This window comes from Ranitomeya imitator, chromosome 5, assembly GCF_032444005.1.
Source record: "Ranitomeya imitator isolate aRanImi1 chromosome 5, aRanImi1.pri, whole genome shotgun sequence".
NCBI lineage: Eukaryota > Metazoa > Chordata > Amphibia > Anura > Dendrobatidae > Ranitomeya > Ranitomeya imitator.
The window spans coordinates 172,937,733-172,965,648 of NC_091286.1; the positions used below are offsets into that span (position 1 = coordinate 172,937,733).

General features: G+C 43.7%; 1 protein-coding gene across 3 annotated transcripts in view; it reads left to right on the top strand.

Moving 5' to 3' along the window:
• Positions 1-27,916, top strand: part of THBS2 (thrombospondin 2) — an 800,800-nt gene that overhangs the window by 134,405 nt on the left and 638,479 nt on the right. For all 3 annotated transcript variants that reach the window (XM_069769330.1, XM_069769328.1, XM_069769329.1), the window contains exon 3: positions 19,150-19,706. In XM_069769330.1, coding sequence (XP_069625431.1) covers positions 19,150-19,706 — 557 coding nt within the window. The remainder of the gene's footprint in view (positions 1-19,149; positions 19,707-27,916) is intronic.

Consider the following 27,916-nt stretch of genomic DNA (forward strand, 5'->3'; position numbering starts at 1 on the left):
AGGGTTGGGATTAGGGTTAGGGGTGTGTCAGGGTTAGAGGTGTGGTTAGGGTTACTGTTGGGATTAGGGTTAGGGATGTGTTTGGATTAGGGTTTCAGTTATAATTGGGGGGTTTCCACTGTTTAGGCACATCAGGGGCTCTCCAAACGCGACATGGCGTCCGATCTCAATTCCAGCCAATTCTGCGTTGAAAAAGTAAAACAGTGCTTCTTCCCTTCCGAGCTCTCCCGTGTGCCTAAACAGGGGTTTACCCCAACATATGGGGTATCAGCGTACTCAGGACAAATAGGACAACAACTTTTGGGGTCCAATTTCTCCTGCTACCCTTGGGAAAATACAAAACTCGGGGCTAAAACATATTTTTTGTGGGAAAAAAAAAGATTTTTTATTTTCACGGCTCTGCGTTATAAACTGTAGTGAAACACTTGGGGGTTCAAAGTTCTCACAACACATCTAGATTAGTTCCCTGGGGGGTCTAGTTTCCAATATGGGGTCACTTGTGGGGGGTTTCTACTGTTTAGGTACATTAGGGGTTCTGCAAACGCAATGTGACGTCTGCAGACCATTCCATCTAAGTCTGCATTCCAAATGGCGCTCCTTCCCTTCCGAGCTCTGCCATGCGCTCAAACGTTGGTTTCCCCCAACATACGGGGTATCAGCGTACTCAGGACAAATTGGACAACAACTTTTGGGGTCGAATTTCTCCTCTTACCCTCGGGAAAATACAAAACTGGGGGCTAAAAAATAATTTTGGGGGGAAAGATTTTTTTTTTTAATTTTCACGGCTCTGCGTTACAAACTGTAGTGAAACACTTGGGGGTTCAAAGCTATCACAACACATCTAGATGAGTTCCTTAGGGGGTCTAGTTTCCAAAATGGTGTCACTTGTGGGAGGTTTCTACTGTTTAGGTACATTAGGGGCTCTGCAAATGCAATGTGACACCTGCAGACCATTCCATCTAAGTCCTCATTCCAAATGGAGCTCCTTCCCTTCCGAGCCCTCCCATGCGCCCAAACAGTGGTTCCCCCCCCACATATGGGGTATCAGCGCACTCAGGACAAATTGGACAACAAATTGTGGGGTCGAATTTCTCCTGTTACCCTCGGGAAAATACAAAACTGGGGGCTAAAAATAATTTTTGTGGGAAAAAATTTTTGTTTTATTTTTACGGCTCTCCATTATAAACTTCTGTGAAGCCCTTGGTGGGTCAAAGCGCTCAGCACACATCTAGATAAGTTCCTAAGGGGGTCTACTTTCCAAAATGGTGTCACTTGTGGGGGGTTTCTACTGTTTAGGTACATTAGGGGCTCTGCAAACGCAATGTGACACCTGCAGACCATTCCATCTAAGTCTGCATTCAAATGGCACTCCTTCCCTTCTGAGCCCTCCCATGTGCCCAAACAGTGGTTCCCCCCACATATGGTGTATCATCGCAGTCAGGACAAATTGGGCAACAAATTTTGGGGTCCAATTTCTCCTGTTACCCTCAGGAAAATACAAAACTGGGGGCTAAAAAAATAATTTTTGTGGGAAAAAAATTTTGTTTTATTTTTACGGCTCTGCATTATAAACTTCTGTGAAGCACTTGGTGGGTCAAAGTGCTCACCACACCTCTAGATAAGTTCCTTAGGGGGTCTACTTTCCAAAATGGTGTCATTTGTGGGGGGTTTCAATGTTTAGGCACATCAGTGGCTCTTCAAACGCAACATGGCGTCCCATCTCAATTCCTGTCAATTTTGCTTTGAAAAGTCAAACGGCGCTCCTTCCCTTCCGAGCTCTCCCATCCACCCAAACAGTGGTTTACCCCCACATATGGGGTATCAGCGTACTCAGGACAAATTGTACAACTTTTGGGGTCCAATTTCTTCTCTTACCCTTGGGAAAATAAAAAATTGGGGGCAAAAAGATAATTTTTGTGAAAAAATATGATTTTTTATTTTTACGGTTCTACATTATAAACTTCTGTGAAGCACTTGGTGGGTCAAAGTGCTCACCACACCTCTAGATAAGTTCCTTAGGGGGTCTACTTTCCAAAATGGTGTCAGTTGTGGGGGGTTTCAATGTTTAGCCACATCAGGGGCTCTCCAAACGAAACATGGCGTCCCATCTCAATTCCAGTCAATTTTGCATTGAAAAGTCAAATGGCACTCCTTCGCTTCCGAGCTCTGCCATGCGCCCAAACAGTGGTTTACCCCCACATGTGGGGTATTGGCATACTCAGGACTAATTGTACAACAAAGTTTGGGGTCCATTTTCTCCTGTTACCCTTGGTAAAATAAAACAAATTGGGGCTGAATTAACTTTTTTGTGAAAAAAAGTTAAATGTTCATTTTTATTTAAACATTCAAAAAATTCCTGTGAAGCACCAGAAGGGTTAATAAACTTCTTGAATATGGTTTTGAGCACCTTGAGGGGTGTAGTTTTTAGAATGGTGTCACACTTGGGTATTTTCTATCATATAGACCCCTCAAAATGACTTCAAATGAGATGTGGTCCCTAAAATAAAATGGTGTTGTAGAAATGAGAAATTGCTGGTCAACTTTTAACCCTTATAACTCCCTAACAAAAAAAAATTTTGTTTCCAAAATTGTGCTGATGTAAAGTAGACATGTGGGAAATGTTACTTATTAAGTATTTTGTGTGAGATATCTCTGTGATTTAATTGCATAAAAATTCAAAGTTGGAAAATTGCGAAATTTTCACCAAATTTCCGTTTTTTTCACAAATAAACGCAGGTACTATCAAATAATTTTTACCATTGTCATGAAGTACAATATGTCACGAGAAAACAATGTCAGAATCACTAGGATCCATTGAAGCGTTCCAGAGTTATAACCTCATAAAGGGACAGTGGTCAGAATTGTAAAAATTGGCCCGGTCATTAACGTGCAAACCACCCTTGGGGGTAAAGGGGTTAAAGTTTATAATGTAGAGCCGCAAAAGTAAAAAAAAAATTTTTTTTCCACAAAAATGATCTTTTAGCCCGCACTTTCTTATTTTCCCAAGGGTATCCAGATTTGACCCAAAAGTTGTTGTGCAATTTGACTTGAGTACGCTGATACCCCATATGTGGGGGGAACCACCATTTGGGCACATGGCAGAGCTCGGAAGGGAAGGAGCTCCGTTTTGGAATGCAGACTTTGATTAAATGGTCTGCGGGTGTCACGTTGCATTTGCAGAACCCCTGATGTACCTAACAGTAAAAAACCCCCACAAGTGACCCCATATTGGAAACTAGACCCCCAAGGAACTCATCTAGATGTGTTGTGAGAACTTTGAATCCCCAAGTGTTTCACTACAGTTTATAACGCAGAGCCGTGAAAATAAAAATCTTTTTTTTTTTTTCACAAAAATTGATTTTTTTTTCCCCAAAATTTTTATTTTCACAAGGGTAACAGGACGAATTGGACTTCAAAAGTTGTTGTCCAATTTGTCCTGAGTACGCTGATACCCCATATCTGGGGGTAACCATCGTTTGGGTACATGGCAGAGCTCGGAAGGGAAGGAGCGCTGTTTTGGAATGCAGACTTTGCTGGAATGGTCTGCAGGCATCACATTGCGTTCGCAGAGCCCCTGATGTACCTAAACAGTAAAAAAAAAAACACAAGTGACCCCATATTGAAAAATAGACCCCCAACCAACTTTTCTAGATTATTCCCATAGTCCTATATTTATCAAAGGCTAAAGTCACTTCGACAGAGTGTAAGCACATTTCCACATGGTGGGTACCAAGAGAAAAAATTAAGTGAAGGAGATACTATTAAAACAAATAAATTTATTCAGAACATAATCTAAAAGTGTGTAACACATAAGGTAAAATTAGACATGAAAAGGGGGAACGGAAAACCTCCAAATACCAGGGAGGCACACCACAGCACTAAAGTATCAGCAGAAATCCCAAAAACAAGCTGCTAAATCTATCTGTCACATGTGTGTCAACAATCTGTCACATCTATCACATGTGTGTCAACAGTGGAAACTGCTTAAAGGATTCCTGGTGTCAAAATGGTATACATCGCACATAAATATATACAAGGTACCGGTGTATAGAATATAGGAAGGGCATGAAATATTAAGGCAAAAAATAGTTTTTGCATCACCACATTGAGAGCTATAATTTATCCATATTTTGGCCCACAGAGTCATGTGCGGTCTTGTTTTTTGTGGGACAAGTTGACATTTTTATTTTACCATTTTGGGGCACATGACATTTTTTTTGATCGCTTTTTATTCCTGAATTTCTTATGGGGGTAGCGTTTACACCTTTCTGGGTGTGGTAAAATTAATAAAGCAGTTTTGTTCTTCAGGTCAGTGCGATTATAGCGATACCTCATTTACACTGCCATTCAAAAGTTTAGGGTCACTTAGAAATGTCCTTATTTTTGAAAGAAAGGCAGTTTTTTCCAATGAAGCTAACATTAAATTATTCAGAAATATACTCTATACATTGTTAATGTGGTATATGACTATTCTAGCTGCAAACGTCTGGCTTGTAATGCAATATCTTCATAAGTGTACAGAGGCCCATTTCCAACAACCATCACTCCAGTGTTTTTATGGTACTTTGTGTTTGCTAATTGTGTAAGAAAGCTAATGGATGGTTAGAATACCCTTGAAAACCCTTGTGCAAGTATGTTAGCACAGCTGAAAACAGTTTGGCTGATTAGAGAACCTATAAACCTGACCTTTTGAGCTAGTTGAGAATCAGGAGCATTACATTTGTTGGTTACATTAAACTGGCCAGAAACTAGACAGTCTATTCTTGTTCTTAGAAATGAATGCTATTCCATGCGAGAAATTGCCAAGAAACAGAAGATTTCCTACAATGGTGTATACTACTCCCTTCAGAGGAGAGCACAAACGGGCTCTAACCAGAGTAGAAAGAGAAGTGGGAGGCCCCACTGCATAACTGAGCAACAAGACAATTACATTAGAGTCTGTAGTTTGAGAAATCGACGCCTCACAGGTCCTCAACTTGCAGCTTCATTAAATAGTACAGGCAAAAAGCCAGTGTCAGCGTCTACAATGAAGAGGCGTCTCCGGGATGCTGGCCTTCAGGGCAGAGTGGCAAAGAAAAAGCCATGTCTGGGACTGGCTAATAAAAAGAAAAGATTGATATGGGCAAAAGAACAGACATTGGACAGGGGAAGATTGGAAAAAAAGTGTTATGGACAGACAAATCCAAGTTTGAGGTGTTTAGATCACACAGAAGAACATTTGTGAAATGCAGAACAACTGAAAATGTGCTGGATGTGTGCCTGATGCCATCTGTCAAGCATGGTGGAGGTAATGTGATGGTCTGAGGTTGCTTTGGTGCTGGTAAAGTGGGAGATTTGAACAAGTTAAAAGGGATTTTGAATAAGGAAGGCTATCTTTCCATTTTGCATCGCCATGCCATTCCCTGTGGACAGCGCTTGATTGGAGCTAATTACATCCTACAACAGGGCAATGACCCAAAGCACACCTCCAAATTATACAAAAACTATTTAGGGAAGAAGCAGGCAGCTGGGATTCTATCTGTAGTGGAGTGGCCAGCGCAGTCACCAGATCTCAACCCCATAGAGCTGTTGTGGGAGCAGCTTGACCGTATGGTATGCAAAAAGTGCCCATCAAGCTAAACCAACTTGTGGGAGGGGCTTCTGGAAGCATGGGGTGAAATTTCTCCAGATTACCTCAGCAAATTAACTACTAGAATGCCCAAGGTCTTCAATGCTGTAATTGCTGCAAATGGAGCATTCTTTGACGAAAGCAAAGTTTGAAGGAGAAAATTATTTCAAATAAAAAATCTTTTTTCGAACCTTGTCAAAGTCTAGACTAGATTTTCAATTAATTCGGAAACTCACTTGATTAAGAAAAGTATGAATTTTCATGGAAAACAAAAAATTGGCTGGGTGACCCTAAACTTTTGAACAGTAGTGTATATAATTTTTTTCAGTTTTGGCGCTTTTACACCATAAAAACTATTTTATATAAAAAATAATTGTTTTTGCATCGCTTTATTCTGAGAGCTATAGCTTTTTTTATTTTTCTGCTGATGGAGCTGTTTTCCAGCTTATTTTTTGCGGGACAAGATGGCGTTTTCAGCAGTACCATTTTTATTTACATCCGTCTTTTTGATTGCGTTTTATTGCATTTTTTGTTCGGCGGTATGATAACGCATTGTTTTTTGCCTCGTTTTTTTTAATTTTTTTACGGTGTTCACTGAAGGGGTTAACTAGTGGGATAGTTTCATAGAGTGGGTCGTTACGGATGTGGCGATACCAAATATGTGCACTTTTATTTTTTTTTTTATTTACATAAATGGATTTATTGGAAAAAAATGTTCTTTGGGGATTTTTCAAAAAAATTTTTTTATACATTCTAATTTTTTTTTTTCAACTTTACAACATTGTCCCAGATTGGGACATCACTGTGTCATGTCAGATCGCTGATCTAACATTTTGCATGGCAAAGACAGGCAATGTAGGAAGCTTCCCGGGCCTGCTCCCTGCGCGATTGTTCTCTATGGCGCTGTCACTAATGACAGCGGCATCAGAGGGGTCAAATGCCCGATTGGCGCTAGCACTGATCATGGATATTGCTGCGGGGTGTCAGCTGTCACATACAGCTGACACCCATATGCGATTGCCGCAGCGCTCACCTTGAGACTCTGCGACCGTGCCGCCGTACTAGTACTGCGGTTTGCGAGTACGCAAAAGGGGTTAAAGTTGCTGTAGGCCTCTTTGCAGCCTCCTGGACCAATATTATTCTTGTCTTTTCAGCAATTTTTGAAGGATGTCCTGTTCTAGGTAATATGACTTTTGTGCTAAATTTAGGCCATTTTTTTAATGAATGTTTTACAGTGTTTCATGGCATAGCTAATTTCTTGTAATTTTCTTTTAAACCCCTGTCCTGACTGATAACTTTCAAAAGTGTGATCCCTTTGCTTGGCTGTACGCTACAAAATGCAACTCAGAAATTGTCAGGAAAATCCTACTAGAACAGCAAAACTTAAAGGGAACCTGTCACCCCCGTTTTTTGAGATTGAGCTATAAATACTGTTAAATAGGGCCTGCGCTGTGTGTTCCTATAGTGTATGTAGTGTACCCCGATTCCCCATGTATGCTGAGAAATAACTTACCAAAGTCGCCGTTTTCGCCTGTCAATCAGGCTGGTCAGGTCGGGAGGGCGTGGTGACATCGCTGGTTCTTCCTCAGCTTTACGTTGGTGGCGTAGTGGCGTAGTGGTGAAGACACAGCGCGCGATCTGCGCTGTCATCCCTTTCGTCGGTGGGGGCGGCCATCTTCCTGGGGCCGCGCGTGCGCAGATCGAGTGCTCTGCTGCACGGGGCTTCAGGAAAATGGCCGCGGGATGCCGCGCGTGCGCATTAGAGATCGCGGCGGCCATTTTCCCAAAGCCGAGTTTGCATCTCGGCTTTGGGAAAATGTCCGCCGCGATCTCTAATGCGCACGCGCGGCATCCCGCGGCCATTTTCCTGAAGCCCCGTGCAGCAGAGCACTCGATCTGCGCACGCGCGGCCCCAGGAAGATGGCCGCCCCCACCGACGAAAGGGATGACAGCGCAGATCGCGCGCTGTGTCTTCACCACTACGCCACTACGCCACCAACGTAAAGCTGAGGAAGAACCAGCGATGTCACCACGCCCTCCCGACCTGACCAGCCTGATTGACAGGCGAAAACGGCGACTTTGGTAAGTTATTTCTCAGCATACATGGGGAATCGGGGTACACTACATACACTATAGGAACACACAGCGCAGGCCCTATTTAACAGTATTTATAGCTCAATCTCAAAAAACGGGGTGACAGGTTCCCTTTAATATGGGGTTACTCAGAATTAATGTAAATGATGGCACCTGTGTACTGACTATAATTAATTTAACATGATTTTAAATGTGATTAGCTAATTCTGAACACAACCACATCCCCAATTAGAGGGCATTCACACTTATGCTAGCAAATTATTAAAGTTTTGTTATTTTTCTTTTCCACTTCAAACTGATTTGTTTCTAACTGTATTTATGTGAGCCCTTTTCTGGCACATGACAGCTGATTTGATGAGCAGAAATGAGCCCATAACAGCCGCTGGTGAAATTGTGATTTGCATGTTGCTGTTAATATTTAAATGCTGCTGTCATTTAATATGCATGTGTCGGGAGCGCATCACAAACCATGCCAATCGGCGCCCCTTGTTGTGAATTCCACTCTTGGGCTCCCTCCGGTGGTTGTAAGTGGCACTTTTGTGAGTTCTGCTCTTGGGCTCCCTCTTGTGGTTTCTAGTGGTATGGCTGCTCCTTGGAGTTAGCTGTCATCAGCTGCCTCCACTTATCGTCTCTTCTGCTCGGCTATTTAGGTCTGGCTCTTTCTTCAGCCAGTGCCACTTGTAAATGGTTCCTGGTTGGATTCACATCTCTTTGGAGTTCCCTGTTATCCTGACCAGTTCAGCCAAGGTAAGTTTTTGCTTGCTCTTTTCTGTCCATAGATTGTGGACTTATCCATTCTGTGCTTTCTATGTTTGTCCAGCTTATCAGTGTGAATTAATTCTGTCTTGCTGGAAGCTCTGGGAGGCAGATTTGCCCTCCACACCTTTAGTCAGGTGTGGAGATTTTTTGTAAACTCTGCGTGGATTTTTGTAGTGTTTTATACTGACCGCACAGTATTCCATCCTGTCCTATCTATTTAGCTAGACTGGCCTCCTGTGCTCATCCTGGTTTCATTCTGTGTATGTCTTTTCCCTCTCCACTCACAGTCATTATTTGTGGGGGGCTAATCTATCCTTTGGGGATTTTCTCTGAGGCAAGATAGTTTTCCTGCTTCTTTCTTTAGGGGTAGTTAGCTCTTAGGCTGTGACGAGATGCCTAGGGAGAGTTAGGAGCATTCCACGCAGAGGCGTAGCTAGAGCTTTTGCCGCCCGGGGCTGTTCCCGAGTTTGGCGCCCCTCCCCCCCGGCTCAATACACACAAAGGTTACCAAAAATAGTTTTCCTGTTTTGTAGAACTTAAACTTGGCCTAATGGTGTCACCCCCACATGCCAAACCTGTGACTTTTAATTAATTAATATCAGAGAGAACAAATGACCGCCATACACAACACAATCCACTATACCAAGACCAATAATATCACATACAGGAAGAAACACCACCACACCATGACCAGACCACATAGTGACCGAATAATACTATATACAAGGGACAAATACTGCCACACCATGACCAGATCACATATTACCACCACTTGGTGACCAAATAGCACATACAAGGGACAAATACCACAACACCATTTCCAGACCACATATTACCACCACATAGTGACTGAATACTACAATACTGATTAGTAATTAAAAATAAAGAAAAACACAATACTATCACCATAAGTGCCAGTATTCACAGGAGATCTGTACTTAGTATGCAGTGTCTGTGTAGAGGTAATACAAAGATCACAGATAAAAATCCGTTACAACATCAGGTAAGCAGGAGGGTGCGGTGTTGGAGCTTGGACAAGCTCCAACACCGCACCCTCCTGCTTACCTGATGTTGTAATGGATTTTTATCTGTCTATGTTTTCCATTAAAATTCACGCTTTCCACTGCTGAATTGGGGTGAGTGCCGCATATTCTCTTTCCTATGTGTATATACGAACTATTGGTTTTCATTTAGTATGCTGAGCACCAATACCCCCTAGCATGCGTGACGCCTAGCGCTTTGGATCCTACATTTTTTGTCCTGGCTTCTGAAAGCGGTATCGCTCTAGTGCCATCCTGTTCTACAGTTCTATGCGGTATGTCCAGCATATTACCCCTAGTGTGTCCAGCATATTACCCCCAGTGTGTCCAGCAACCTGCCGCAGTATGTCCAGCATATTGCCCCAGTGTCCAGCAATCTGCCCCAGTGTGTCCAGCATTGCCCCCAGACAGTGTGTCCAGCAATCTGCCCCAGTGTGTCCAGCATATTACCCCCAGTGTGTCCAGCAATCTGCCCCAGTATGTCCAGCACTGCCCCCAGTGTGTCCAGCAATCTGCCCCAGTGTCCAGCATTGCCCCAGTGTGTCCAGCATTGTCCCCAGTGTGTCCAGCATTGACCCCAGTGCTTCCAGCATTGCCCCCAGTGTGTCCAGCAATCTGCCCCAGTGTCCAGCATTGCCCCAGTGTGTCCAGCAATCTGCCCCAGCGTCCAGCATTGCCCCAGTGTGTCCAGCAATCTGCCCCAGGGTCTACAGCATTGCCCCAGGGTGTCCAGCTTTGCCCCCAGTGTGTCCAGCATTGTCCCCAGTGTGTCCAGCATTGTCCCCAGTGTGTCCAGCATTGCCCCCAGTGTGTCCAGCATTGCCCCCAGTGTGTCCAGAAATCTGCCCCAGGGTCTCCAGCATTGCCCCAGTGTGTCCAGCATTGCCCCCAGTGTGTCCAGCATTGCCCCAGCGTGTCCAGCAATCTGCCCCAGTGTCCAGCATTGCCCCAGTGTGTCCAGCATTGCCCCCAGTGTGTCCAGCATTGCCCCCAGTGTGTCCAGCATTGCCCCCAGTGTGTCCAGCAATCTGCCCCAGTGTTCAGCATTGCCCCAGTGTGTCCAGCAATCTGCCCCAGGGTGTCCAGCAATCTGCCCCAGGGTGTCCAGCATTGCCCCAGGTGTGTCCAGCAATCTGCCCCAGCGTCCAGCATTGCCCCAGTGTGTCCAGCAATCTGCCCCAGGGTCTACAGCATTGCCCCAGTGTGTCCAGCATTGCCCCAGGTGTGTCCAGCAATCTGCCCCAGTGTCCAGCATTGCCCCAGTGTGTCCAGCAATCTGCCCCAGGGTCTACAGCATTGTCCCCAGTGTGTCCAGCATTGTCCCCAGTGTGTCCAGCATTGTCCCCAGTGTGTCCAGCATTGCCCCCAGTGTGTCCAGCAATCTGCCCCAGCGTCCAGCATTGCCCCAGTGTGTCCAGCAATCTGCCCCAGGGTCTACAGCATTGCCCCAGGGTGTCCAGCATTGCCCCAGGTGTGTCCAGCAATCTGCCCCAGGTTCCAGCATTGCCCCAGTGTGTCCAGCAATCTGCCCCAGGGTCTACAGCATTGCCCCCAGTGTGTCCAGCATTGTCCCCAGTGTGTCCAGCATTGTCCCCAGTGTGTCCAGCATTGTCCCCAGTGTGTCCAGCATTGTCCCCAGTGTGTCCAGCATTGCCCCCAGTGTGTCCACCATTGCCCCCAGTGTGTCCAGCATTGCCCCCAGTGTGTCCAGAAATCTGCCCCAGGGTCTCCAGCATTGCCCCAGTGTGTCCAGCATTGCCCCCAGTGTGTCCAGCAATTTGCCCCAGTGTGCCCAACAATCTGCCCCAGGGTCTCCAGCATTGCCCCAGTGTGTCCAGAATTGCCCCAGCGTGTCCAGCAATCTGCCCCAATGTCCAGAAATCTGCCCCAGGGTCTCCAGCATTGCCCCAGTGTGTCCAGAAATCTGCCCCAGTGTGTCCAGAAATCTGCCCCAGTGTGTCCAGACATCTGCCCCAATGTGTCCAGAAATCTGCCCCAGTATGTCCAGAAATCTGCCCCAGTGTGTCCAGAAATCTGCCCCAGTGTGTCCAGAAATCTGCCCCGGTGTGTCCAGAAATCTGCCCCAGGGTCTCCAGCATTGCCCCAGTGTGTCCAGCATTGCCCCCAGACAGAGTCAGACATAAAGAAAAAAAAAGTAAAATCCTCACCTCTCCTGTTCCCAGCGCAGGTCCGGTGCACTCAGCTTCTCTCCGGCTCTGCAACGCTCAGGACAGAGGCTGAGCGCGCAGTGATGACGTCATCGCACTCTCTGCCCTGAGACGTCGCAGAGTCAGAGGGCGCTGAAGACACTGCAGCTGCTGCGCAGCCACAGGAACCAGGAGAGGTGAGTATTAGCGCTGGCATCGGGATGGGGGGGCCTGTTGTGGCGGCGGTCGGCGCCGCCCGAAGATTTAAAGGGCCCACATCTTTTTTTTTTTTTTTTTTCTTCCTCCTCCTGCAGCGCTGGCCGCAGCCCGGTGACACGCCCCCCGCATTGTGCCGCCCGGGGCGGCCCGCCCCCCCCCACCCCTCTTCCTACGCCACTGATTCCACGGTTACTTCTAGTGTTGTGTTGAGCTTAGGGACTGCGGTCAGTAAAGTTACCACTTCCTTCAGAGCTTGTTCCATGTTGCTCCTAAACCACCGCATCATAACAGCCCCTGTCACATGATCACGGGGTGCCGATGGGTTGGTATGACAACTAGGGGTCTTGCTGGAGACCCATGTGGTTGTCATAGCTGAACTGCTATGAGCGCATTGAAGCGTGGAAAAAAAGATTTTTAAAAATGTAAAAAAATAAAAAATATATTAACGCTCAAATCACCCCCTTTTTGCCCCATTCAAAATAAAACAATTAAAAAAAATCAAAAACCCACATATTTTGTATCGCCATGTTCAGAAACGCCCCATCTATCAAAATATAAAAAGAAATAATCAGATCGGTAGACAGCATAAGCCGGAAAAAAAAATCAATACTCCAGAATTACAATTTGTTTGCTGTCAGTGAATGACAGGGGCATTTAAGTAGTTTAACCCCTTTCTGCCATTGGATGTTCTATTCTGTCCATGTGGGGTTGGCCCTACTTCCCAAGGACGGAATAGTACCTCCAGTGCGATCAGCCGATCACGGGTGGGTGTCAGCTGACTATCGCAGCTGACATCCGGCACTGTGCCATGAGCAGTCACGGACCACCCCCGGCACATTAACCCCCGGCACACTGCGATCAAACATGATCGCAGTGTTCCGGCAGTATAGGGAAGCATCGCGCAGGGAGGGGGCTCCCTGCGTGCTTCCCTGAAACCCTTGGAGCAAAGCGATGTGGTCCTTACCTCCTCCTCCCTGCAGCAGGCCCGGATCCAAAATGGCCGCAGGGCTGCATCTGGGTCCTGCAGGGAGGTTGCTTCACAGCGCCTGCTCAGAGCAAGCGCCGGGAAGCCTCCAGGAGTGCACGACAGATCGCTGATCTGACACAGTGCACAGCAAAGTGTCAGATCAGCGATCTGTCACTTTACTGTGATGTTCCCCCTGGGGCTAAGTAGAAAAGTAAAAAATAAATAACTGAAAACAAAAATCCTAAAAAATAATTAAAAAAATATTGTTCTTATAAATACATTCCTTTATCTAAATAAAAAAAAAACAATAGTACACATTTAGTATCCGTAACGACCCGACCTATAAAACTGTCCCACTAGTTAACCCCTTCAGTGAACACCGTAAAAAAAAAAGAAAGAGGCAAAAAACAACGCTTTATTATCATACCGCCGAACAAAAAGTGGAATAACACGCGATCAAAAAGACGGATATAAATAACCATGGTACCACTGGAAACGTCATCTCGTCCCGCCCAGAAACGAGCCACCATACAGCATCATCAGCGAGAAAATAAAGTTACAGTCCTCAGAATAAAGCGATGCAAAAAAATTTTTTTTCCAATAAAATAGTTTTTATTGTATAAAAGCGCCAAAACTTAAAGAAATGATGTAAATGAGGTATCGCGGTAATCATACTGACCTGAAGAATAAAACTGCTTTATCCATTTTTACCAAACGCGGAACGGTATGAACGCCCTCCCCCCAAAAAAAAAAGAATTTCAGGAATAGCTGGTTTTTGGTCATTCTGCCTCCCAAAAATCGGAAAAAAAAGCGATCAAAAAATGTCGCGTGCCCGAAAATGTTACCAATAAACTTGTCCCGCAAAAAAACAAGACCACATGACTCTGTGGACCAAAATATGGAAAAATTATAGCTCTCAAAATGTGGTAACGCAAAAAATATTTTTTGCAATAAAAAGCGTCTTTTAGTGTGCGACGGCTGCCAATCATAAAAAATCCGATAGAAAACCCGCTATAAATAGTAAATCAAACCCCTCTTCATCACCCCCTTAGTTAGGGAAAAATAAAAAAATAAAAAAAATGTATTTATTTCCATTTTCCCGTTAGGGTTAGGGCTAGGGTTAGGGTTGGGGCTAGGGTTAGGGCTAACGTTAGGGTTGGGGCTAACGTTAGGGTTAGGGTTGGGGCTAACGTTAGGGTTAGGGTTTGGATTACATTTACGGTTGGGAATAGGGTTGGGACTAGGGTTAGAGGTGTGTCAGGGTTAGGGGTGTGGTTAGGGTTACCGTTGAGATTAGGGTTGTGGTTGGGATTAGGGGTGTGTTTGGATTATGGTTTCAGTTATAATTGGGGGGTTTCCACTGTTTACTAAGGACAAATTGTACAACAACTTTTGGGGTTCAATTTGAACAGTTACCCTTGGAGAAATACAAAACTGGGGGCCCAAAAAATAACTTTTGTGGAAAAAAAAAGGATTTTTTATTTTCACGGCTCTGCGTTATTAACTGTAGTGAAACACTAGGGGGTTCAAAATTCTCACAACACATCTAGATGAGTTCCTTGGGGGGTCTAGTTTCCATTATGGGGTCACTTGTGGGGGGTTTCTACTGTTTAGGTACATCAGTGGCTCTGCAAATGCAACGTGACGCCTGCAGACCAATCCATCTAAGTCTGCATTCCAAATAGCGCTCCTTCCCTTTCAAGCTCTGACATGCGCCCAAACGATGGTTCCCCCCCACATATTGGGTATCAGCATACTCAGGACAAATTGGACAACAACTTTTGGTGTTCAATTTCAACTGTTACCCTTGGAAAAATACAAAACTGGGGGCTAAAAAATAATTTTTGTGTGAAAAAAAGGATTTTTTTATTTTCACGGCTCTGCGTTATAAACTGTAGTGAAACACGTGGGGGTTCAAAGCTCACAACACATCTAGATGAGTTACTTAGGGGGTCTACTTTCCAAAATGGTGTCACTTGTGGGGGTTTCAATGTTTAGGCACATCAGTGGCTCCCCAAACGCAACATGGCGTCCCATCTCAATTCCAGTCAATTTTGCATTGAAAAGTCAAATGGCGCTCCTTCTCTTCCGAGATCTGCCAAGCGCCCAAACAGTGGTTTACCCCCACATATGGGGTATCAGCGTACTCAGGACAAATTGTACAACAATTTTTGGGGTCCAATTTCTTTTTACCCTTGGGAAAATAAAAAAATGGGGGCGAAAAGTTCATTTTTGTGAGAAAATGATTATTTATTTTTACAGCTCTGCATTATAAACTTCTGTGAAGCACTTAATGGGTCAAAGTGCTCACCACACATGTAGATAAGTTCCTTAGGGGGTCTACTTTCTAAAATGGTGTCACTTGTGGGGGGTTTCGATGTTTAAGCACATCAGGGGCTCTCCAAACGCAACATGGCGTCCCATCTCAATTCCAGTCAATTTTGCATTGAAAAGTTAAATGGCGCTCCTTCGCTTCCGAGATCTGCCATGCGCCCAAACAGTGGTTTACCCCAACATATGGGGTATCAGCGTACTCAGGACAAATTGTACAACTTTTGGGGTCCATTTTCTCCTGTTACCTTTGGTAAAATAAAACAAATTGGAGCTGAAGTAAATTTTTTGTGAAAAAAAAGTTAAATGTTCATTTTTATTTAAACATTCCAAAAATTCCTGTGAAACACCTGAAGGGTTAATAAACTTCTTGAATGTGGTTTTGAGCACCTTGAGTGGTGCAGTTTTTAGAATGGTGTCACACTTGGGTATTTTCTATCATATAGAGCCCTCAAAATGACTTCAAATGAGATGTGGTCCTTAAAAAAAATGGTGTTTTAAAAATGAGAAATTGCTGGTCAACTTTTAACCCTTATAACTCCCTGACAAAAATTTTTTTCCAAAATTGTGCTGATGTAAAGTAGACATGTGGGAAATGTTACTTATTAAGTATTTTGTTTGACATATCTCTGTGATTTATTTGCATAAAAATTCAAAGTTGGAAAATTGCGAAATTTTCGCCAAATTTCCGTTTTTTTCACAAATAAACGCAGGTAATATCGAAGAAATTTTACCACTATCATGAAGTACAATATGTCATGAGAAAACAATGTCAGAATGACCGGGATCCATTGAAGCGTTCCATTGTTATAACCTCATAAAGGGACAGTGGTCAGAATTGTAAAAATTGGCCCGGTCATTATCGTACAAACCACCCTTGGGGGTAAAGGGATTAAAAGCAGTGACTGCTCTCAGACACAGATGCTGGCTTTGCAATGTAGCTTGTGTAGCGGGAGGTCAGCTCCTGAGCCACACGCTCACAGTAGTGCTGACCAGAGGCGTAGCTAGCGTTTTGGTCCAGTGGGGGGCGAAGCTTCTGAGTGGGCCCCTAACCAGGTAACCTTGATTACAACTCGATGACGCCCCCTAATTGTGGAGGAGAACCTCAGCAGATGACAGCGCTGTTACTGAGGATAATCTCTATATAACGACCAACATGGATATTACCACCATATGGTCAGTGGTAGATACCAGCCCTACAGAGCATATAAAAGATCACAGCACAGTTATAGATAATGACTTACCATTAACGTTCTTTATGATGGAATTGTCACTTTTCCCGTCTTTTCCATCTGGCCCAGACCGACATGATAACTTCTTCCAGCTACAACTCGTCTGCAGAGAAAACAACAAAGACACATTTCACTTCTCACATTCCAGCCATCACCATCTATTCCCAACCTGCATAAACCCCTCATCCTGCAGAACCCAATACTGAGCCGCTGCTGCCGTATGTGTCCCTATTACTACACATGATACCCCAATACTGAGCCGCTGCTGCCGTATGTGTCTTTATTACTGCACCTGATATCCCAATACTGAGCTGCTGCTGCCGTATGTGTCCCTATTACTGCACCTGATATCCCAATACTAAGCCGCTGCTTCCGTATGTGTCCCTATTACTGCCCCTGATACCCCAATACTGAGCCGCTGCTGCCATGTGTCCCTATTACTGCACCTGATACCCCGATACTGAGCCGCTGCTGCCGTATGTGTCCCTATTATTGCATCTGATATCCCAATACTGAGCCACTGCTGCAGTTTGTGTCCCTATTACTGCCCCTGATACCCCAATACTGAGCCGCTGCTGCCGTATGTGTCCCTATTACTCCACCTGATGCCCCGATACTGAGCCTCTGCTGCCGTATGTGACCCTATTACTGCACCTACTCTGTGGTTCTCTGTACCCTCTAAATTCTAAAGCACCCCTCTATAATATGGTAATGCTGGGTGCAAGTGCCCTATAAAACAGAGCCCACATTTTGCCCCTAGAAAGTAATAATGCTCTCTGTGTGCCCCTTTGATAGGCACAGTAACCTGAGTTCCCCTATTACACTAAGTGCCCACTTTACATTTAATAATGTCACGAGTCTCCCCCCGTACAGCTCCCTTATACACAGTATAATGCCCCCTAAATGTATAGTACCACCCACACAGTATACTGACCCCTTAGTAGCCTTCAAACTGTTTAATGGCTCCAACACTGTAATCCACACACTGTATGATGGCCCGATAGATAACCGCCATATAGTATAATGTGCCAGATAGTCCTCAATATAGCACAAGGCAGCACCCCTATAGGCAGACACTGTAGTTTAAAGCACCCCCCATAGGCAGACCCTGTAATATAAGGCAGCACCCCCCATAGGCAGATCCTGTAGAATAAGGCGCACCCCCCCATAGGCTGATCCTGCAAAATAAGGCAGCACCCCCCCATAGGCAGATCCTGTATATTAGACAGCACCCCCCCCCCCATAGGCAGATCCTGTAGAATAAGGCAACACTCAACCCCCCCCATAGCCAGATCCTGTATAAAAGGCAGCACTCCCCCCGATAGGCAGATCCTGTATATAAGGCAGCACTCCCCCCCCCATAGGCAGATCCTGTATATAAGGCAGCACTCCCTTCCCTATAGGCAGATCCTGTATATAAGGCAGCACTCCCCCTATAGGCAGATCCTGTATATAAGGCAGTACTCCCTCCCCTATAGGCAGATCCTGTATATAAGGCAGCACTCCCCCCCACCCCCATAAGCAGATCCTGTATATAAGGCAGCACTCCCCCCTGTAGGCAGATCCTGTATATAAGGCAGCACTCCCCTCATAGGCAGATCCTGTATAAGGCAGCACTCCCCCCTATAGACAGATCCTGTATATAAGGCAGCACTCCCTCCCCTGTAGGAAGATACTGTATATAAGGCAGCACTCCCTCCCCTATAGGCTGATACTGTAGAATAAGGCAGCCCCCATAAAAACACAGTAAATTAATACTCACCTCTCTAACTCCTTGTTCCAGCGGAGCTTCCTGCTCCTGCTCCCGCTCATCTGACAGCGGGCGCTGGGCAGTGATGTCATCACGCCCGCTGTCAGACGGTGTGGGGGATGAGGGGAGGAGCGCAGTGCTCCTTCCCTCATCACTGTGGTGAGCTGTATCGGCTAGATGCTGATACAGCTCACCACTGCTGGCACCGGGCTCCCCCCCACTCCCTGCTCTGCCGCAGAATGTAACTGCATCGGCGCGCTGCGCACGCCAATGCAGTTACAGTAGCGTAGCTCCCGGTGGGCCCCCTCAGAGCGCGGGGCCCAGGGCGATGGCCCCCTCTGCCCCCCGGTAGCTACGCTACTGGTGCTGACCCACATGTATTTCCTCTAGAACTGAAAGGTTAAATTGTCCCAGGGAATAAAAATTAGAGTGTGATGTCCTCAGAAGTAAAAGTACTCACATGCTTAATCCTGATAGCTCCTGTTTCAGTGCTTACCTTGTCCGCTGAGCTGTACTTCTGGTGCTGCTTAACACAGTGTAAACACTTTCTCAGACAATCAGTGGCTGCAGAGGTGTCAAGCCATTTTCAGTGTATTGAGGATAGTGTGTCTCTTAGTACTTTTGTTTTTTATTGAGGACTGTTGCCTTTAAGTTGTATTTTTTTTCCCTGGGGCACTCCATCAGTGTTTGATCAGAAAAACATTACTTTGCCCCTTACATTGCTTATACGGCAGTATATATACTACAGCTGTTGATTGCCTTTATATCTACCATCTTGTATTTTAATCATTTGCCATTGTACCATAGATTGTGAATTCTTGTGTTAATGCAAAGTGTAATATAATATTTTTACAATTTTGTTTGAGCACAATGGAACATACAGTAAAGAGCCAAGAAATAAAATATGCTACAGTTATAAAGCATTCAGAAACTGGAATAGTCTACTTTTGAAAGGCAACATATTTAAAATAACACAAACTCAATATGTTTTAATTACTTTAGATGAAGAGAAAGAAGAGGAGTCCACTTTTGATCTATTTGACATCAGTAACATAAATAAGAAGACCACTGGAGTGAAACTGTTTCGTGGACTGGATCCATATTCTCCAGCTTATCGTTTTCTTCGCTTTGATTACATACCACCTGTTAAATTTGAAAAGATGAAGCAAATTATTGACTTGATACACCTAAATGAAGGATTTATCCTTACTGCTTTTATGAGGCAAGACAAACTCAACCGAGGAACAATTATTTCTATAGAGGGCCCTGGTATTTCCAACAGATTATTTGAGCTTGTTTCCAATGGACGAGCCAATACTCTGGATCTAATATATTGGGTAGAAGGTTCCCAGAATGTAATTTCCTTGGAGGATGTTGACCTGGCTGACTCTCAGTGGAAAAATATTACAGTTCAACTAACAGGTGAAAACTTCAACCTGTATGTTGGTTGTGACCTTTTGGACAGCTTCCGTCTGGAGGAAACCTTCTATGAGCATTTAAGTGGAGATGACAACAAGATGTATTTGGCCAAAGGCTCAATACGTGAAAACCACTTTAGGGTAAGCAAACAATTATTGTATTGCATATATGTGGTTCTGGATTTTCATCTAACTTAATAAAAACAATATCAGTATGTTGCTCAATAGATAGAATAAATATCAATTGCACATTCTCTTTTTGAATGCAAACAAGATTTCTTTTATTAAAGTTCAACACACAAGAGCAACCTTTTCAGTGTCAACGCATTTGTCCAAACAGGCCTTTTTCACAACCGTTGCATTCAGTATGTATTCTCTTCCCTGGAAGTGCAATTTGTTAAGTCTGGAGAGTATTGTTCAAGAGATATCCATGAGTAGGTTGATTGAATATGAAAAGCCTGTATTTCACATTTCCCAGGCTGGGTGGTGAGGCAACCGCCCAGCCCGGGACATGTGAAATACAGGCATTTCATATTCATCAACCAATTCATGGATATCTCTTGAACAATACCCTCCAGACTTAACAAATTGCTTCGCCAGGGAAGAAAAAAATCCCTGTCTGGAAGAATACCTACTGAATGCAACTGTCGTGAAAAAGGCCCGTTTGGACGAAACGCGTTGACACTCAAAGGTTGCTCTTGTGTGTTGAACTTTAATAAAATAAATCGTGTTTGCATTCAAAAGGAGTGTGCAATTGATCTTTATTCCATATAGTTTATGAGGCATTTCACCAATCCCCTCAATTGGCACCTCTGTTAGTGAAATACCTCAGTATACACGCCAATATCTATTTTTCAAAGTATGTTACTGAAGTTATGAAAAAGCCTCTCTCTCAATCATTCTTGAGATAAGCTTTAAAGTGAACCTGTCAGTGGGATTTTGCTCAGTTAACTGCAGACACTGGCAGGTTGGCGCTGTTATAATGATTAAAATGATACTTTGGTTGATCAAATACATCTTGTTGTTTAATCTTTATTTGTAGCTTTCAGATAATGAGATTCTCGTGCTTTGGGTGGCCTGTGGACGACACGGCTTCATGTTGTGTTTTGCTTACATATTCATCTGTATGGGCGTATGACAGGTAACTGATCCTTCAGTGACTTGACCCCTATTTTACATACTGCATATACTATTATATACTATTAAGGGTCACCAATCTAACCCAAGAAGAGGTGCGATACCGGCTAAATAAAATTAAAATAGATAAATCTCCGGGTCCGGATGGCATACACCCACGAGTACTAAGAGAACTAAGTAATGTAATAGATAAACCATTATTTCTTATTTTTAGGGACTCTATAGCGACAGGGTCTGTTCCGTAGGACTGGCGCATAGCAAATGTGGTGCCAATATTCAAAAAGGGCTCTAAAAGTGAACCTGGAAATTATAGGCCAGTAAGTCTAACCTCTATTGTTGGTAAAATATTTGAAGGGTTTCTGAAGGATGTTATTCTGGATTATCTCAATGAGAATAACTGTTTAACTCCATATCAGCATGGGTTTATGAGAAATCGCTCCTGTCAAACCAATCTAATCAGTTTTTATGAAGAGGTAAGCTATAGGCTGGACCACGGTGAGTCATTGGACGTGGTATATCTCGATTTTTCCAAAGCGTTTGATACCGTGCCGCACAAGAGGTTGGTACACAAAATGAGAATGCTGGGTCTGGGGGAAAATGTGTGTAAATGGGTTAGTAACTGGCTTAGTGATAGAAAGCAGAGGGTGGTTATAAATGGTATAGTCTCTAACTGGGTCGCTGTGGCCAGTGGGGTACCGCAGGGGTCAGTATTGGGACCTGTTCTCTTCAACATATTCATTAATGATCTGGTAGAAGGTTTACACAGTAAAATATCGATATTTGCAGATGATACAAAACTATGTAAAGCAGTTAATACAAGAGAAGATAGTATTTTGCTACAGATGGATCTGGATAAGTTGGAAACTTGGGCTGAAAGGTGGCAGATGAGGTTTAACAATGATAAATGTAAGGTTATACACATGGGAAGAAGGAATCAATATCACCATTACACACTGAACGGGAAACCACTGGGTAAATCTGACAGGGAGAAGGACTTGGGGATCCTAGTTAATGATAAACTTACCTGGAGCAGCCAGTGCCAGGCAGCAGCTGCCAAGGCAAACAGGATCATGGGGTGCATTAAGAGAGGTCTGGATACACATGATGAGAGCATTATACTGCCTCTGTACAAATCCCTAGTTAGACCGCACATGGAGTACTGTGTCCAGTTTTGGGCACCGGTGCTCAGGAAGTTTATAATGGAACTAGAGAGAGTACAAAGGAGGGCAACAAAATTAATAAAGGGGATGGGAGAACTACAATACCCAGATAGATTAGCGAAATTAGGATTATTTAGTCTAGAAAAAAGACGACTGAGGAGCGATCTAATAACCATGTATAAGTATATAAGGGGACAATACAAATATCTCGCTGAGGATCTGTTTATACCAAGGAAGGTGACGGGCACAAGGGGGCATTCTTTGCGTCTGGAGGAGAGAAGGTTTTTCCACCAACATAGAAGAGGATTCTTTACTGTTAGGGCAGTGAGAATCTGGAATTGCTTGCCTGAGGAGGTGGTGATGGCGAACTCAGTCGAGGGGTTCAAGAGAGGCCTGGATGTCTTCCTGGAGCAGAACAATATTGTATCATACAATTATTAGGTTCTGTAGAAGGACGTAGATCTGGGGATTTATTATGATGGAATATAGGCTGAACTGGATGGACAAATGTCTTTTTTCGGCCTTACTAACTATGTTACTATTGTGGGTTTACAATAAAATTCAACTTCATCAAAATGGTGCCGGCGGCAGCACCTGCGCTATAGCATGATACATGCCTAATATGCATATATGCATTCATGCTTTATTCCTATAGTATCGTGGGGTAAAAAAGAAAAAGAAAAAAAAATGATCTTCATTAAATTGGCACCAGCGGCAGCTGTGCAGTAGCGTTCTGATCGATGCTACAGTGAAGGCGCCGGCACTATTTTGCTGAAGAAAAAAAATTTGGCTCCATCAAAATGGTGCCAGCGGTGCCTGCACAGTAGTGTTTATCGGAACGTGATAGATTCTACTGGCAGGCAGGCATACTATAGGAATAAAGCATAAATGCATATAGGCTAGGCCGCCGACTGCATTTTGATGAAGTTGAATTTTTTGTTTTTTTTGTAACCCCACAATAGTATATGCAGTATGTAAAATAGGGGGCAGATCACTGAGGATCAGTAACCTGTCATAAGCCAATAAAGATGAATATGTAAGCAGATTACCACATAAAAAGCCCCCCCACACAGGCCGCCCGAAGCACAAGAATCTCATTAACTGGAAACAACAAATATAGATTAAACAACAACCACAAGATGGATTTTATCAAATCAGGTATCATTTTAATCAGTATAACAGCGCCAACCTAACAGTGTTGGTAGTTTACTGAGCAAAATCCTCATGACAGAATCGCTTTAACCTTGGTATCCAATTCATTTCCATTTTCATAATAATTATTATTTATGCAATGTGACATTTGTCCACTTACACAGTATACTTCAAATTCTTATTTTGACTACTTCCATGATTGCTATATGTTCTCGAGACTTCGGTTCATTTTGCTGAAGCATCGCTCACATACTTCATATGTCACTCTTATTTAGAATCCCCTATTGCTATTAAAGGTATGTAAGGCAAACACACATGGTTAGGATACTACAGCCAGTGGATGATGCACGCTGCGTATGGTTTGGGTCGCAAGTATCAGCTGACAGGTTTCCTTTAAAGCAATGTGGAAGGAAAAAAATTATATTTTAATTTTTCCCCACAAATATTGCTTTAGCCCCAGATTTTCATTTTCAAAAGGGTAATAGGAGAAAATGAACCATACACGCTGTTGTGCAATTTCTCCTGAGTACAACGATACCCTGTATGTGGTGTAAAACTACTGCTTCGGTGCATGGCAGGGGATGAAAAGGAAGGAGCAGCATTTGATTTTTGGAGTGCAATTCTGGGTAGAAATATTGCATGTCACATTTGAAGAGTCTGACAGAACAGCAGAAATCCCACAAGTGATTCCATTTTGGAAACTGCACATCTTGAGGAATACAAATAAGGGTATAGTGAGCATTTTTAAACCTTCGGCAATTCACAGAATTTTATAACTTTGAACTGAGAAAATGGAACATTTTGTTTTGTTTTTTTCCCCCACTGAAATGTTGCTTTTTCCCCAAATGTTTAATTTTCTAAAGGGATAATAAAAGGAAATTAATTGTACAATTTGTTACACAGATTGTCCTGAGTACCCCAATAGACCAAAAGATTTTGAGGCACAATGCTAAGCTTTGAAGAGTGCCATATAGGAGTTAAGATTTTGCTGGAATGGTTTGAGGGTGACATGTCAAATTAGAAAAATAGAAGAAATGCAGAACTAAAACTTAACTTTTGCTAAATCATTTAAAATAGTATAACTGACAAATAGAGCACAGTGACGCACATTACATATATAAAAACATAGTTGAAACCAGAAGCTTACATATACTATATAAAAAGACACATATGCTTGTTTTTCTCAATATCTGACATGAAATCAGAATAAACCTTTCCCGTTTTAGGTCAATTAGGATTACCATAATTATTAATATTTGCCAAATGCCAGAATGATAGAGAATGTTTTAACCCCTTTCCGCCATGTGGCATAATAGTATGACCATGTCGGACTCACCCTGTTTGGCGAGGGCTCCGGCATTGAGCTCGCATCTTTCCAAGCACGTGACAGCTGATCTATACAGCTGACATGTGCCCTCAACAGCCGCAGGTGGAATCGTGATCCCCTTGCGGCTGGTAACTAGTTAAGTGCCACTGTCAATTTCTGACAGTGGCTTTTAACTCGGACTTACAAGAAGCACGTTGCTAATCTCGCCCATAGGTGACCTCGTCACTGATGAGTCGCCATGACAATCAGAGGTCTTTTCTCATGGTGCCATCTATTTTGTGAAGTGCAGCAGTCCCTCCTGCAGCAAAACAACCCCACAATATGATGCTGCCACCACTGTGTTTCACAGTTGGGATGGTGTTCTTAGGTTTCCAAGATTCTCCCTTTTTCCTCCAAATGTAATGATGGTCATTGGTCCCAAAAAAGTTCAATTTTAGTTTAATCAGACCACAGAACATGTCTCCAAAAATTAAGATTTGTTTTCCTGTTTGCATTTGCAAAAATTAATCTGGCTTTTTATGTTTCTTTTGGAATAATGGCTTCTTCCTGGCAGAGTGGCCTTTCAGCCCATGTTTATACAGTATTTCACTGTGGATATTGACAATATCTTACCACAAGACACCATGATCTTCACACAGTCTTTTGCTTGTGTCCTTGGATTGATATGCACATATCGGACCATTCCCATCTTTTTTGGGAATGGTCTGACATGTGGCACATTCCCATCATGTTTGTACTTGCGTATAATTGTTTGTACAGATGAACGAGGCACCTTCACGTAGCTTGAAATTGTACCCAAGGATGAGCTAGACTTATGCAAGTACACAATTATCTTCCTGATATCTTGGCTCATTTCTTGAGACTTTCCCATGATGCTACAAAAAGCAGTGTGCATACATCCACAAGTGTGTCTCTAATTAACTCAGATGTTGCCAAAAAAATTACCAGGAGCTTCATTATACGTGACATCATCATATGGGCAGTCCAAACGTTTACATACAATAAGATTACTATGCATTTAAACAATTCTGATTTTGCAGTAAGTAATAAAAATGCCTTAAAACATTCTCTTTCTCTCATTATTCTGGCATTTGGCAAATATTAATAATTATGGTAATCCTAATTGACCTAAAATGGGAAAGGTTTATTCTGATTTCCTGGCAGATATTGAGAAAAACATGCATATGTGTCTTTCTATATAGTGTATGTAAGCTTCTGGTTTCAACTTTATAGAGATACAGAACAAGTCCACATCCCTGTAAGGGAAGAAATGCTATTTATATATCTTAAGTATGGAGAGACTGACACATTAGCCCTTTATACTGTGTGACCATTGGCAACATTTCTTCCCTTACAGAATCCCTCAATAAGTGACCCTCTTTTATAAACTACACCCTCCCCCAATAATTTCATCTAGGAGGGCAGTGAGCATGTTGACAGCACATGTAACTCACAGTACCTGAGATGTTGGAACAGCAGCCCCCCATAAGTGACCTCATTTTAGAAACTACTCTTCTCAATTAACCCCTTCCAGACCTGTGAAGCTACGCAGGCATCATGAAAGTCGGTGCCAATCCAACCTGTGACGTCTATGTGGCGTCATGGCAGGATCGCATTCCTGCAGATGGGGTGAAAGGGTTAACTAAAATTTCACCTGACCTGCAGGGACAGGGGGAGTGGTACTTCAGCCTGGGGGGGGGGGGGGGTGGCTTTGCCTCCACGTGGCTACGATCGCTCTGATTGGCTGTTTCACTTTCAACCGCCAATCAGAGCAATTTGTAATATTTCACCTATGAAACTTGGTGAAATATTACAATCCAGCCATGGCCGATGCTGCAGTATCATGGCTGGAGACCACGATCTGCCCCTGCCACTGACAGTCAGTCTTTCCTCCCCTCTGTTCTGTCCTCTGCTGCCCTCCTCTCCCCTCCGCCTGCTCCCGGCCTCCCCTCTGCCCCCTGCTGTTCGATCCCACCCCCCATACTTACCGAGTCTTGCTGTTCCTCCCCGTGTCCGTCCATCTTCAGTGATGGACGCCGCCATCTTCCAAAGTGACGGGTGCATGCGCAGTGCGCCCGCCGAATCGGCCGGCAGATTCATTCCAGGCACATTTTGATCATAGTGATAGGTTCTATGACAGTGATCAAAATAAAAAAAAATAGTAAATAAAGCCCCCGCTTAACACCCCCATAGGTAGGGAAAATAATGAAATAAAGAAAATATATTTATTTTTATTTTTCCACTAGGGTTAGAGTTAGAATTAGGGTTAGGGTTGCAATTAGGGTTAGGGTTAGAATTAGGGTTAGGGTTGCAATTAGGGTTAGGGTTGCAATTAGGGTAAGGGTAAGAGTTAGGGTTAGAATTAGGCTATTTGCACATGTTGCGGATTGGCCGCTGTGGATTCATGGCAGTTTTCCATCACGTTTACAGTACCATGTAAACCTATGGAAAACCAAATCCACTGTGCCCATAGTGCAGAAAATACTGTGCAGAAATGCTGTGTTGTATTTTTCGCAGCATGTCAATTCATTGTGCGGATTCTGCAGCATTTTACACCTGTTCCTCAATAGGAATCTACAGGTGAAATCCGCGCAAAAAACACTCAAATAGCCTTAGGGTTAGGGTTGGAACAAGAGTTAGGGTTTGAATTAGGGTTAGGGTTGGAATTAGGGTTAAGATTAGGGTTAGGGGTGTGTTGGTGTTAGGGTTAGGCTTGTGGTTAGGGTTATGATTAGGGTTGGGATTAGGGTTGGTTGTGTGTTGGGGTTAGGGTTGTGGTTAGGAGTGGGTTAGGGTTGTGGTTAGGGGTGTGTTGGGGTTAGGGTTGTGAATACGGTTATGGTTAGAGTTGGGATTAGGGTTAGGGGTGTGTTGGAGTTAGTGTTGGAGTTAGAATTGAGGAGTTTCCACTGCTTAAGCACATCAGGGTGTCTCCAATCGCGACATGGCGCCACCATTGATTCCAGCCCATCTTGTATTCAAAAAGTCAAATGGTGCTCCCTCCCTTCCGAGCACAGACGTGTGCCCACACAGTGGTTTACCCAAACATATGGGGCATAAGTGTACTCATGAAAAATTGTACAACTTTGGGGGTCTAATTTCTCCTTTTACCCTTGGAAAAATAAAAAAATGGGGGCTAAAATATTATTTTTGAGGGAAATATTTTTTTATTTTTTTATTTTCACGGCTCTGCAATATAAAAATCTCTGAACCACTCAAAGTGCTCACCACACATCTAGATAAGTTCATTGGGAGGTCTAGTTTCCAAAATGGGGTCACTTGTGGTGGGTTTCTACTGTTTAGGTACATCAGGGGCTCTGCAAGCGAAATGTGACGCCTGCAGACCATTCCATCAAACGTCACTACTTCCCTTCCGAGCCCCGACGTGTGCCCAAACAGTGGTTTACCCCCACATATGGGGTATCGGTGTACTCAGGACAAACTGGACAACAATTTTGGGGTTCAGTTTCTCCTGTTACTCTTGTGAAAATAAAAAAATTGCGGGCTAAAAAAAAATCATTTTTGAGGAAAGAAAATGATTTTTTATTTTCACGGCTCTACTTTATAAACTTCTG